Source organism: Aquila chrysaetos, chromosome 3 (genome assembly GCF_900496995.4).
Source record: "Aquila chrysaetos chrysaetos chromosome 3, bAquChr1.4, whole genome shotgun sequence".
NCBI classification, from domain to species: domain Eukaryota; kingdom Metazoa; phylum Chordata; class Aves; order Accipitriformes; family Accipitridae; genus Aquila; species Aquila chrysaetos.
In genome coordinates, this window is record NC_044006.1 from 60,694,446 (window position 1) to 60,707,396 (window position 12,951).

At 41.8% G+C, this 12,951-nt stretch overlaps 3 protein-coding genes across 9 annotated transcripts in view; 1 reads left to right on the forward strand and 2 right to left on the reverse strand.

The window, feature by feature from the left end:
* The window catches only part of LOC115339506 (protein adenylyltransferase SelO-like), a 34,933-nt gene extending 25,156 nt beyond the window's left edge, over positions 1-9,777 (reverse strand). The window contains exons 1-8 of one of the 5 annotated variants that reach the window (XM_030009596.2): positions 9,134-9,776; positions 7,711-7,829; positions 7,336-7,464; positions 6,524-6,588; positions 6,364-6,420; positions 6,166-6,264; positions 1,511-1,578; positions 709-796 (exon numbers count right to left, since the gene is read on the reverse strand). In XM_030009596.2, the coding sequence (XP_029865456.1) occupies positions 709-796; positions 1,511-1,578; positions 6,166-6,264; positions 6,364-6,420; positions 6,524-6,588; positions 7,336-7,464; positions 7,711-7,829; positions 9,134-9,338 (830 nt within the window). In that variant the 5' untranslated portion in view covers positions 9,339-9,776. Of the gene's footprint in view, positions 1-708; positions 797-1,510; positions 1,579-6,165; positions 6,265-6,363; positions 6,421-6,523; positions 6,589-7,335; positions 7,465-7,710; positions 7,830-9,133 lie in introns of all 5 variants that reach the window. The other 4 variants (XM_030009593.2, XM_030009594.2, XM_030009597.2 and 1 more) reach the window with 4 other exon arrangements.
* Positions 1-12,951, forward strand: part of PDSS1 (decaprenyl diphosphate synthase subunit 1) — a 44,723-nt gene that overhangs the window by 11,163 nt on the left and 20,609 nt on the right. The window contains exons 2-4 of one of the 3 annotated variants that reach the window (XM_030009601.1): positions 4,444-4,448; positions 11,746-11,810; positions 12,713-12,836. In XM_030009601.1, the coding sequence (XP_029865461.1) occupies positions 11,746-11,810; positions 12,713-12,836 (189 nt within the window). In that variant the 5' untranslated portion in view covers positions 4,444-4,448. Of the gene's footprint in view, positions 1-4,443; positions 4,449-9,833; positions 10,016-10,171; positions 10,193-11,745; positions 11,811-12,712; positions 12,837-12,951 lie in introns of those variants that run through there. The other 2 variants (XM_030009599.2, XM_030009600.1) reach the window with 2 other exon arrangements.
* On the reverse strand, positions 9,422-9,885 carry LOC115339275 (translation initiation factor IF-2-like). Its single transcript, XM_030008994.2, has 2 exons — positions 9,581-9,885; positions 9,422-9,530 (listed from the first exon to the last, which is right to left on the reverse strand). Exons 1-2 carry the CDS (start codon positions 9,883-9,885, stop codon positions 9,422-9,424), a joined length of 414 nt encoding a protein of 137 aa, XP_029864854.1.

Consider the following 12,951-nt stretch of genomic DNA (forward strand, 5'->3'; position numbering starts at 1 on the left):
TAAAATCTGCTGTGAGACTTAAAAAAAAAAAATGAAAGAAAGACAGCATAGAGTGATGCGGGAAGTTAAATTGAATTATCAGTTACTACAATGTATAACTGCTGCTATGAGCTCTTGCTCGTTTTTAAGCACCCCAGAAGAATTTCGATTGCTCCTGAGGTGAAATGACCAACTTTTAAATATTTACAGCAGACCTAAAAATTTGTCATGCTAATTGCTTGACACACAAATTAGTATTGCTAAGAGGCTTAAAACTGTGCAATAATTTATTACCTAGTATACTTCTCTGGTTCTGCATGTTTCTGGAGAGCATACTTTATACAACATACTTATGCTAGCGATTTATTTCATATTTCTGTTAATAAAGCTTCACAGACAACTATGAGAAATGTAGGAACTTACACTTTAAATTTACAAATCTTTCCAAAACAAACAACTCCTCCCTAGTGTTTAGTTACTAGAACTACTTCAGCTATAAAACCTTTCTCATTTTGTAAGATCCAGGCCTTCAAAAACATCTAGAGGGTTTTACCCCTATGAGTTAAGATCTTTTGTATGCTTGTATAAAAACAGCAGGTTATCTTTCTAAATTATGCAATCTTCTTTTCTAAATAATTTATGTGTAAATTCCAACTGTATATATGCATTCTAATATATATTCGATTGTTAAGAAAACTAATATAGTTACTATGAAGATTAAATTCAAACCTTTGTAAGTCCAGTTCCCCAGAATAAGCTAAGATTTCTAAGGATCCTATACGAAACCACGATTTGGCAAGACGTAGCACTACTGCACCTTAAATACAGACACATGTGTTTAAATGTAAACAAAGTATCAGCAAAATAAAACAGTTCTATAGTAAAAGCCATCATGTGTTGTTTCTATAGATGCAGAATTTACATATGCATAGTTAAACTGGTATTTGCGTAAGCATGCTCAACATATAACAGATGAGTATGTCTAATATTACTTTACTACACATACATCTTAATGATAAAGCTTAATTTGCTATACCAGCAAACACAGGCAAAATCCCAGTACTGCATTAATACTAGAATTACTCCAGAGATGCTAATGCTACCAACAAAGAAAGAACCAACATAAATAGATTTTTCCCCATGCTGTGCCATCCCACTCTTTTCCAGAGCAGGTACAGATAAGGTAGCAATGGCACAGCCACACTAGTGTTCCTACCATCCTAGTATTGCTGTCAGAACAATGGAAAATTTCCCTAGTTTTCAGTATCATTTTTGTAATGGCAAGTGAAAATAAAAATTACACCCCTACAACACATACGCCACAATCATAGCAGACCTGTTCATAGGACTTCACTTCTTTAACTAAGATATATTTCAGACTGATTTTCTCAGGAGAGGTTTTATATCTTAATAAATGAGATGAAGCCTATTTAGTACTTTTTATTACACATTTATCACATTAAAATTCATTTTTGTAATGGAGAATTAAGTTACAGTGTTGCAACAGATTATTTTGAAATGTCTTCATTACCTCTTTCTTTCTTAATATTTCCATTGTAAAACTGGTCTCTCCACACATCATCATCACTTACAACTAAGCTGTAACAAACAAGAAAAGAACATTAAAAAGTTATCTCAGGAAAAATAATTTACAATGAAGATCAAGTCATATTTTACATAACTTTATTTCTTTCATAAAAAGAAAGACCTTTTTGCTGGCATAGCTTTGTATTTACAAATGACACAGGCAAACAGTAAGCCAAGGCTTACCAAGCTTCATTAGCATGATGCATTTATTTTGTATTTATACAATGCTGTCCAACTTCCATTACTTACTTACACTGTTCTTGGGGAGGGGGTTGCATTCAGAAAAAGTACTGCATTCACTTGGAACCTCAGTGACTGATTAGTGTGATGGTAACATTAAATAAGTCACAATTTCCCTGAGGACAACAGTGAATTTAGAAGGACAGAGAAATTAGAAACCAAATCGTTGCATCAGATGGAGGGTGCCCTTTACATGGGCCAAAACTGTTGTCTCAGGAATTTCAGGGACAGATCTGGGACCCTTAGCAATCAGGAACTCTTCAAATAGTATCAATACACAAAAAAGGCATAATTTTGATGATACATTATAATTATCCCTTTCTTCTTCACTGCTACTTGGATTTTTAAAAACAGTCTCTTCCTTTCATTTGCCTTAAAATTCTGCACATCCTATAAATATTCATGTTTATCCAAATATTGAGATTTGTGAGTGCTTGGAACAACTTTGCTTGCTCTAAAATATTTCACAGCTTACATTCATTTTACAAAATAAAAGATGTAATTTCACTGTATTTTCTGTTATATCAGGAAAAATAAAATGGAATCAATCCTCACAAACTATGCAAGGGCATCATATTGCCCTAAGATTAATGTGTAGGAAGTTTTCTCTCCCAAGCAACTGGGATTACACTGACAATCCAGCAGAAGTAATGCTTGGTGCTGTCTTCTGAAAGAGGTGTTGTCCCCTCAATAGGCACAGAAGCCTTCCTGTTCAAGAGTCTAGCAGCAGGAAAAAAAAGCTGATTTTGTATAATTCTTCTTTATCTTTGCTTGATGGCAACTGGAAAACATTCTTCTATTCAGGTGAGACATGAACCTGTTGGAGCAGGTCCAGAGGAGGGCCACAAAAATGATCAGAGAGATGGAACACCTCTCCTATGAGGAAAGGCTGAGAGAGTTGGGGTTGTTCACCCTGGAAAAAAGAAGGATCCAGGGAGACCTTATTCAGCCTTTCAGTACTTAAAGGTGGCTCATAAGAAAGACGGGGACAGACTTTTTAGCAGGGCCTGTCACGACAGGACAAGGGGTAATGGTTTTAAACCAAAAGAGGGTAGATTTAGACTAGGTATAAGGAAGAAATTTTTTACAATGAGGGTGGTGAAACACTGGCACAGGTTGCCCAGAGAGGTGGTAGATGCCCCATCCCTGGGAACATTCAAGGTCAGGTTGGATGGGGCTCTGAGCAACCTGATCTAGTTGAAGATGTCCCTGCTCACTGCAGGGGGGTTGGACTAGATGACCTTTAAAGGTGCCTTCCAACCCAAACTATTCCATGATTCCATTATTCAAAATAGTTGGGTGGCATGCTATCTGAAATTTAATGCAGCTACTTATAGCTGCTATCTATCTATAGGTAGTTGAAGATTGCACAGAAGACAGAACCAAACTTTCCCTGGAGGTACACAGAAAAGGACAAGAGGCAAACCCAATATTCCATTCATAAATATGACTCAAGACAGTCACAGAGTTAAAAAAACTCCCAAGTGTTAAATTTTGAGAGTACACTAGATTCTGGTTTTATATACTTCAGCATCAGAATTTTAGAAATAATTTACCTAAACGAAAAATGTGGGGTATGCATATAAACATAAATATGTACAAACAATCATGAAAATGAATGATTTTTCTGAATTATTGCACAGTGCAGTTGCTTGCAATAGTAACTGTGGCTTTGAAACTAAATTATTATTATTATATTCAATATTTTTGAAGGTATCCAATAGCTATCCAAACAATGTTCTCCATTAACTGCAAAAAACAGGCAGTGAACTCTTCCAGAAGGAGTAAAAAAGTATCTAGAAATCAATCTGCTCCTGATAGTGAAGCTGTAGCGATACAAGCAACATTGGGAAATTTTGTTAAAAAAACCCTCTTTTGGAAACAATCATAAGTGATTATTAAGTGTGTAGGATTAAGTACAAAAAGTGCTGACATAAATGAGATGAAAGAAGAAAATATTAATCCTTCAAGAAAAAAATTTTCAAAAACAGGGAATGAACCCCAGACACAAACAAAATATTGTGTGCATCAGAACACTAGGGGACAGGAGTCAGAATAATAATGCTACTAAATTTTACCGTTTTGAACAGACCTCTGCCAGAAGTGTTGGGGTTTTTTGACTATGTAACTCTTAGCAGGCTCTCTGCAAGATTCCTGCAGAATACCAGCACTTCTTTTATTACTGACAAAAAAATCCACAGGGGCATCAACATTTGGTTAGTTATTAATACAAGTTAATGGATGTGCAACACTTAAGAGCTGGCCAGATAGCTGAACAGCCACATAAAGATACGTACATTCCCACTACAAAAATAGTTTTCAAATGGTCCCTATAGCTGGTAACTGTACCATGACTTGAGAGAAGACAGCAGGAGACCAGATGTACGCTCAACCACAGGAAATGGAAGACTGAAATTGCTCTTACACCAGAGAAGCTGGAACAGCACTCACAGAAGGACAGACAGATTATATCCCTCCCTACTCCCGGTTCTAGCTTAAGGGCTGGACTTCACAATCCCAAGTGCTCTGCTTGCTGTTTTGCATGAACATCAAGCCCTGTGAAAGTAAGGGCCACCCTGAAAACCATGCATATTGGCTCACCCTTTTGACCTAATGCATAACACTGCTCACTGGTAGTCCCAGTATGTGACTAAAATGGTATCCTGTGAAGAAGTGTTCTTTATCTGGCAGAACAGTCATAAACTGTAGCACCCCATTGGGAACATAGTACTTAAAATTAATAGAGCAAACCAACCTGCTGGGTGTTCTGGGATAAGCTGTAAGGCTTTTCCCCACACTTCTGCCAAGACTTCACAAGACCTCTGTAAGTGCATCCCACCAGCCTCAGTACAACAGCTCCCCATTGGGAAAAATACGGGTATCAGCTGGATTTTTTTCCAAATGAAGTCTTGCGAACAGTCTGGAGAGCTTGTACAGCAATTAAGAGAGCCAGGCATTTAACCAATTTGCCAGCAAAGAACTAAAGCAAACTGTATACTCAACAGAATTTGTACTCAGTTAAGGAGTAATATCATATTGGTTTTGCACTGAACAATTTGTTGAGACGACAGCAAAGAAAGGCTATAACCTTGCCAGATGCTTTCCTGCTGATATTCAGACAGATTTAAAGTTTTGCATTAACAACCAAAAGCAAAGGGTTTCAAGGTGAAGTCAGTGAATAAACCATCAAAAATGTCATTTACAAACACTGCACTTCAACAGAGCAAATGTGTTAGAATTAATGCTAGAGAGATTTGTAGACTTTTTGCAAATACAGACACCTAGTCACGTGGCAGCTGAGTACAGGCTTTTTCTGCAGAACATTTACTTTCTTTAAAGCCTGAAATGATGCAGTACAGACATGAGACTACTTGGAACACAAAATGAATGTGACATTTTAAACACAATCATCTGAAAAATTCAGTTTACTTAATTCTGAGAAAAACATCCAAATGAGTGAATGTATTAGTTGTCTTTGGTTCAAACAGAATTAGTTTTAAATTATTTTTTTATGAAATCTCCCTCTCTGCTCAAGGGGTGTTTGCACAAATAAGGAATTGAGAGCAATTACCTGCATTCAGTACTACCTCCAATATTAACATCTATTCATTTGACTGACAATTTTTCCTACCAACCTTAAAAATTGCAACTAGGTGACTATGACAATACAGAAATAGCCACTTTCAACATTTTCCTACTTAGCCTGATTCTAGAAAAATTCATCCAAATGCTTAACTTGTGTGTAATAAAAGACTCACTTATTAACCATGTAAAATGTATTAAGAGACTCATTGATTATCCACATACGCTAAAGGTATTATTATTCTTTACAGGGCAGGAATCTAGCCCTGCTGTTTTTGCAAGTCTTTTGGTAAGCAACAAGGGGGAGAACAATTTTTTTTTTTTTTAAGAGTACAAACTCTTCATTGCAGTATCATAAAAGCTGGAGAGGGGAGTTAGTGTCAGATATAATCACTCAATCTAACTTCCACTTTTTACTTTCTTTACAAAATGAACCAGATTTCAAACTAAGGTAATTCACTTAAGACAGTCTCACCAGTGAACAACAGCTGTTCACCGCAAGACACACACAGTGCACAATATCGTATTAAACCAAAGTAGTACATAACATACCAAAGACAGAAGTGAATGGATTAACTGCTGGAGTTTGTTATTACTGGAAAGTTTTATCCAAAAATCTATGAAACTGGAGGCATATATTTTGTTCTGATTGCATACATCTGAAAAGAAAGATTTATCCTCTTGGAAACGAACTGTCCCACTATATTGATGCTCAGTGAAACTCAGGCACAAAATTACCTGTAAATTAGGATGCTGTGAAAAAGAAAAGAAAAATACCTAGCAGCCCTGCTTGTAGGAATTCCAAGATAGTGCATGGCCTCACTACACAAAAATTCTCGCACAGAAGAGCGAAGCACAGCTCTTCCATCACCATTCCTATGGAGAACAGAGAAATAAGGAATAGGTCATAAAATCAAAGCAAATTTCAGAAGGAAAACATCCAGTTTTGGTGTACGTAGATTAACTGCAACTTACCTGGAGTATGGGGTCTTTCCTGATCCTTTTAACTGTAGTTCCCATCTCTCACCATGCCTGCAAAAATACCATTAGCATTTTTAACAGTATGCCTTGGGCTATGCATGAATCAGCTAAACAGGATACAGAGTTGAACCGGTCACTTAAAAAAATGTCACACCTGTTTGTATATACTCCGATCAAGTGGGCTCTTCCATCACCCAGCTGACCTGCCCAGCTACCAAACTGACAAAAATGAAAATCAAGTTATTTTCTTCCATCATTTATAGCAGTTATACTTGAAACAGTACAAATTACATGTAGGTTCTCTGTGATCTACACAATATAATGACACATTTGCTCAGGTAGTCATTAAGATATTGATGCCTGAAGCTGTATTTCCACACTCACACCAATAATGAATCAGAAAACCACAGAAAAAGAATAATGCCAGTAATCCCCATTTTTTTTCTCTACCTTCCAGCTACAATGTACAGCTACAGCCCTGTCTCTTTTGTATAATAAGCCTTTAAACTGACATGGCTTGTAATTTTTTTTTAATTGGAAATTACAAATCAAGTTCTACCATTCTTTTCCATGAATAATCTTACCCTTTTCAATGAAACCTAACTCATAGTAATCATGGTATTGCAGTGAAGCTCTGTCCTTCTTCACTCCTCTGAACTGATAATACCTAGCATGAAACAGAGCTTGCCAGGCTGCAGGGGTGCTAAGCAGACTCTGCAGCTAACAGAAGTTAAAAAGATAATTTGCTTCTGGCATAAACAGAAGCAGCGAAAGTAGACACGGTACCGTGAAAGAATATTATAGCTCTCTTCCATCTGCAGTCCCTCATGAAGAACAAATTTGTAACCAAAATGTTTGTAAGATTTCATATACTTAGAGGGATATACTCATTTACTTACAGGAATTATCAAGGTACAATTCACAGGAAAACACAATTCCACCTGGAAGAATGAGTGCCATAGTTACCTGATGACCCCCGTACCTATGGGCCAATGGAACAGACCCCAATATCACTTTCCCACCACTGACGAACTGAAGAAAATCAGATGTTCCTTTGACAGATATATCAAGATCCAAAATATTTTCAAGAACTTCCTGGAGAAAAAAGCAAAACAGATGGTACTTGAATGTGATAAAATTTTCAGTGGTAATGAATGTGTTTTCTCTACAGACTTCATTATTAAAAGACATCTCACAATATGTTTTATGTATTTTATTTGTTTAAAGTATATATTGATAAGATGTTTTCACAATAAATAGCATATGAATATTAAAATACATTTTAGTACACATATTAACAATCTCCACTAATTAGAGAGGAACAAAAAAATAATAGCCAACCTTTGAAACAGCTACAAGACGAACTCTAGATTTAAAAGGTGTAGGATAGACAATTGAAAAAATGCAGTTTCTCACATTACGGACATAATTTTCCTGGGTCACATCAACTGGAAAAGTATCTGTAAACATGAAACAGACAAGAAATATTTAAAAAAACCCAATTAATCATATTATTCTTAATACCTTTCCTCTTAAATCCAATCAAAATACTTTAGAAACAATTAAAACCCGACTCTTTACCACAATGTATTTTAAGGCTGCATGAAAAAAGCAAGGTCAAATAATTTCAGGATATTATTCTGTTTGGGATTTTTGAAAAGAAGGCTTGAATTCTACAGTTAAAGAAACTGGCAGGGCATGCTAGTTTTAAGATCTAAATAATATTTAAGCGTAGATTCAATTAACTGTGATTAGAACAGTCTCAGGGCAGTTTTATATTGCACTCAGTTATATGCAACCCTAAAAGATATTTGCATGAGACAGAAAAGTTCAGCTACCCCCACAGCTGAATGATGTAGGGCAACAGATTAAGTAACTGTGCACCAGTTAACTGTGGTATACAGTCCATATGCAGCAGTCATCACCAAGTAACCTAACAAACCAGCTTGAAGCTTTCTCTGAGTAATGTAAACAGTGAACGAAAGGGTCAGAAGATTTAGTTCTTGCTGTAGCATAACACACGTACTCAAAAGATGGGCTTCATTCTTCCTTCAGACCTACTCCATGCCCTGAACCATAGTTAACAGAGGACAAATATTGTTTTATAACTCTGGACTGATACTGTGTGGTTTAACTCTTTATGGATGTTTGCTTGCAACAATCTTAGGATTCTGCATTAATTCTAAAATCCCAGTGCCTCATAGTCACTGTTTTGTAAAAATTGTAAGTCAGTTAGCATCTCTGGAGACTTGCTGTTAGCCACGTTTCTCAATACCTCTAATGACAAATCCTGTTAGAGCCAGCTGCCACACGATTTATCACCAATTATTATTTCTTAATGCTCACAAGTAACTGCATCACCCAAAGAAATTATTTCTGTAATGTTATCATATAAATTGTCTTTATTATTACAGGCAATTCTGTATGCCTGAGAGCTATACCGCTTTGTGTACTTCAAATCAGGTGTCAGGTTATCAATTTCGCATTAACACCTAACGGGGACTCGCACATCTCTCCATTACAATAAATTGCTAATACAATAAAAAAGAAGAAAAAAACCCCCACCTCCTTATGGCCAATCTAGTTTTAATGTTAAAAGTAGTGAAGTATTTGACTGTGTATATAAGGTCTCCACTTGGTTATTGCTTTAGTAGCTGCTACAACCCACCAAGCAGAAGCACCGGGGCAGAGCGGGGTGCATGTACAAAAGCACCGGGGCAGAGCAGGGTGTACAAAAGCAGCACCGGGGCAGAGCGGCGCGTACCTAGGAGGCTTTCGGAGGAGAGGGGCCAGGCGCAGAGCTCAGCCGCCCCCCGCTGCCGCGGGCAGTGGCTGGGCGCGGGGTGCGAGGCGTTCGGGCCGGGAGGAGCCCGGCAGAGCCCGCCGGAGCCGCACAGCGGGGCCGGGCGCCCGGCCCCGGCCCCGGCGGCCCACGCCAGCCAGGCTGCCAGCCAGGGCGGCCACCACATGTCCCCCAAAGCTCGCCTTCACCAAGGCACGTGAGGAACCGGCTTGAAGCCTCCCTCCCCTCAAAAAAAGGGGCCCTCCTCTCTCATCTCTTCACAGGCGTTTCAGGGGAGAGCTGGTGCCGTCTCCGAGCGGGAGGGGCAGAGCGGCTGCCGCCGAAGCCGCTCTCCCTGCGTTGACCGGGCCGGGGCCGGGGCCGGGGCCGGGGCCGGGGCCGGGCGGGCCGCCCCCACACGCCCGCCAGGCGGGCCGGCAGAGCCGGATCCCCGGTGAAGGGCTGCGGCCCAAGCCCCGTCCCGCAGCCGGGTGCGGTGGCCGGGCCGGGCCCTGCCGCTCTCCCGCCCGGCCCTCAGCCGCGCTCGGCGCCCCGACGGAGCGGCCGCAGGCGAGGTGAGCAGCGGCGAGAGGAAGGGACGGGGCCGCCCCGCCTGCTCGGATGTCCTCCCGGCACCCCCGCCGGAGGGTGGCGGCGGCGGCGCCCGGCTTCCGCGTCCGGGTCGCGGCGGTGCCGGAAGGCGGTGCCGGCGCGGCGGGGCTGGGGGACACCATGGCCTTGCGCTGGTGGTGGCGGTGCGGCGCCTCCTCCCGCCGGGCGCCGCCGCTCGGCTCCCTGCCGCGCCTCCGCCCGCCGGGGCCCGGCTCCCGCGCCCCGCCGCCGCCGCCGGCCCCCAGCGAGGCGGTGAGTGCGGCGCGGCGGCGGGCGCCTGGAGGTCACCGGGAATGAATGGGGCGGCGGGGGGCGTAGGGGTCGGGCGGTCAGAGCTGCCCCGCGTCGGGGCCGCCGCTCCTGTGGCCTTTCTCAGCCCACCTCTTCCCTCCCCCGCCCGGGAAGCGCCAAGGCCCGGAGGCGATGGCGGTGTGCGAGGGCCGGCGGGCAGTTCCCTGCCTGCGGGGGGGGGCCTTGCAGGGGGCGGGAGCGCTCTCGGTGCAAGGTTAAAATACTGGCTTAAGGGTTTTCGGGGCAGGATTGGTTACTGTTGTGGGCAAGAACCTCTCGGAGACTTCTCTAGGTGGGAGCAGGGAAAGCGATTCTCAGTAGCGTGAGATTTTCAACGTGCACGTGCGCAAGTTAGCATTATGAGTTGTAGTGGGGGGCGGTTCTCTCGCTGCATTCGTTTACACCTTCCTCACAAGGTCAAGCTACTGTTCTGACCCGCAGGAAAGTGTTCATCTGGCTGTGATGTGTCCAGCATCGTGGGTGACTCGGTCTTACAGTGTTAAGCAGCAGTGTAAAGGAGAGAGTCTGCCTGTGCCCTCACCGAAGGAAGAATAGGAAGAGATCAGCTATGTTTTAACAGAAAACGGTGAGGTGTGAGAAAGCGAACTTATGAAGGTCTTGGCCATAGGGTTGGGCACTGAAGTCAGACAGCAGTGAGTTGGAAATCTATGATAAGTTAGGGTTCCTCTTCTTCCTCTTCTTCTTCTCCATCCCTCGTCTCCTTGCCTGGCCTTTTTTCATCTTGTACACCAGGAGGATGGATGGAAGGGTGCCCTGGAGCCGTTGCGGTGCTCTTGTTTCTCTCCCTGTGTCCAAGGAGAGAGACTCTTCAAGCCACGTACAAGATACACTGAGGCATGAGGAGCAAGTTGGGGGAACTCTTCACCAGTGCTAGCTCTCCTTGAGCACCAAACCATGTGGGTTTTTGGAGAGGCAGTTTGGTGAATGCATGGGTTTCTATGATTTAGGGCTGGGCCCCTGAGTCAGCGTGCACTCCAGGGCAGGGCTGGGTAGGTCCTGGCAGCGCTGCCAGAAGTGGAGCAAAAGTTGCATTTCCTTTCTCAGCCTATCTCTGCTGGAATCGTGTACCTGGGACTGTGCCTTCCCCCAGGCTCCTAGGCTCCGTCTGCAGGGAGAGATCACTGGAGAGATTGCTGGGTTTGGAAGTTAGGTTCTTGACATCTAGCAGGGAAGATGTGCAGGTGTAAATTACCATAAGAAGCAAGCTGAATTAAAATCGCTTCAGGGAAAAACAAGGACATGTTGTTCTTCTGTTAGCGTAGTAGTTTACAGAATAAGCTCTTGCCCTTTTCTCTATGCCTTTACTGGTGCAGTCCAGATTTATTTGCAAGATGGGGAACGTTTGAAAATTGCACCTTCCACGAGTGCAACAGCAAGGTTTCATTAGAGCAGTTCTGGGAAGTTAACTGATCCGCCTTCTGGGCTGGTCCTGCAAGGGGAGAAAGTCCAACGCTCCTGAGCAGAAGAGTCCATTTAAGTCAGAAGCTAATGCGCATATTAGCAGTTATGTCTCACATGATATGGAAGGAGATTATGAAACTCCCTTTGCTGCTGGGTTGTTAAAAGGAGAAATAAAGCAGTGCTCATGAACAGACACTTGGTTTATGTAATCAAATGTTTTCTGTCAGTTTAAAGTTCTATTAAATTAACCCTGATTTTTTGTTGTGCAGATGTGTCACTTTACCCAAAGAAGTTCAACTTTGTCATTTCCAAAAATATGTAATATATTTTGGCGGTAAGTTGGAGCTTCATGCTGTTGTGTAATGGGTAAAGATGTAGTTATTAGGTGAACTGGCTAGTTACACCTGTGAGCTGTAAACTTTGAAAATAAGGTTATTCGCTCTAGTACATAGTTGGATAATTCTGTGTAAACTGCTGCTGTGGTGCTGAGTCTGAATCTAAGTCTTGGATCTCCATCCTGGAGAGCAATGGGCAAAGCAAAAATGCCCCAAGAAAACCCCTATGGTTCACTCTGACAAAGGAAACATAATGAGGGGCATAAACTTCAACTCCAGGGACATAAAAAAAATCAGGCCTAAGCCTAATGCATCTTAATGCATCCAGGTGGAGCTTTCACCCTTTACTGATGAACTTCCATAGCATCATCAGGCTATCTGGAAGTATTGATTTAATTTATAATTTATAATGTAGCTGGGTGTGCAAAAGAGAATTTTCAAATCCAAGTCAGGAAAGTTTTTCCAGGAGTATACAGGAGAGGGAAGAAAGTAACAGAATAATTGTGTTACTGGAAGATGAAGGCTTCATCTCCAAATGTATGCTATACTATCAATAGCATATTCAAAAGGAATAAATTGAGAGCAATGTAGTTTTATGTGTATCAGAAGACTTCTGTAATCTGTTAAGGGGCGGGAGGGGTGGTTATTGTTTGCCAAATGCTGCGCTTTGCCAGCTCCTAGAAGTCTGTGATCATTAATACGTAGCTGTGCTGTCCTTGCACCTTACTAGCTGGCTGAAAAGAGTGTTTAGATGCCTTTTGCTTATATTTTAGCTATTTGGTTAAATTTTGTGTGAGGGGAGAGGACAAGGAGGAGGAAACGCTTTGAAATGTTTCTGTCTGGGGTATCAGGCAAAGTTTGCTTTCAACAACATTACTCTCTTGAAAAACACTGTCACCAGGTTTCATCATACGAGTACATCCCACTTGTGCAGCTGCAGTAGGACAGTTAGTGATGAAAAATACCAAGACCCTTTTCAACTTGGTAGAAAAGACTTGAAGAATCTCTATGAAGATATTAAAAAGGTGAGGGATTTTGATGACTATTCTGGGATGTTGTGATGATTCTGATTTTAATGGCAACCATTGCTTTGGAGGATAGTTATTGAAAGAATATTCTTTATGAGCAGCTGTGTGAAAC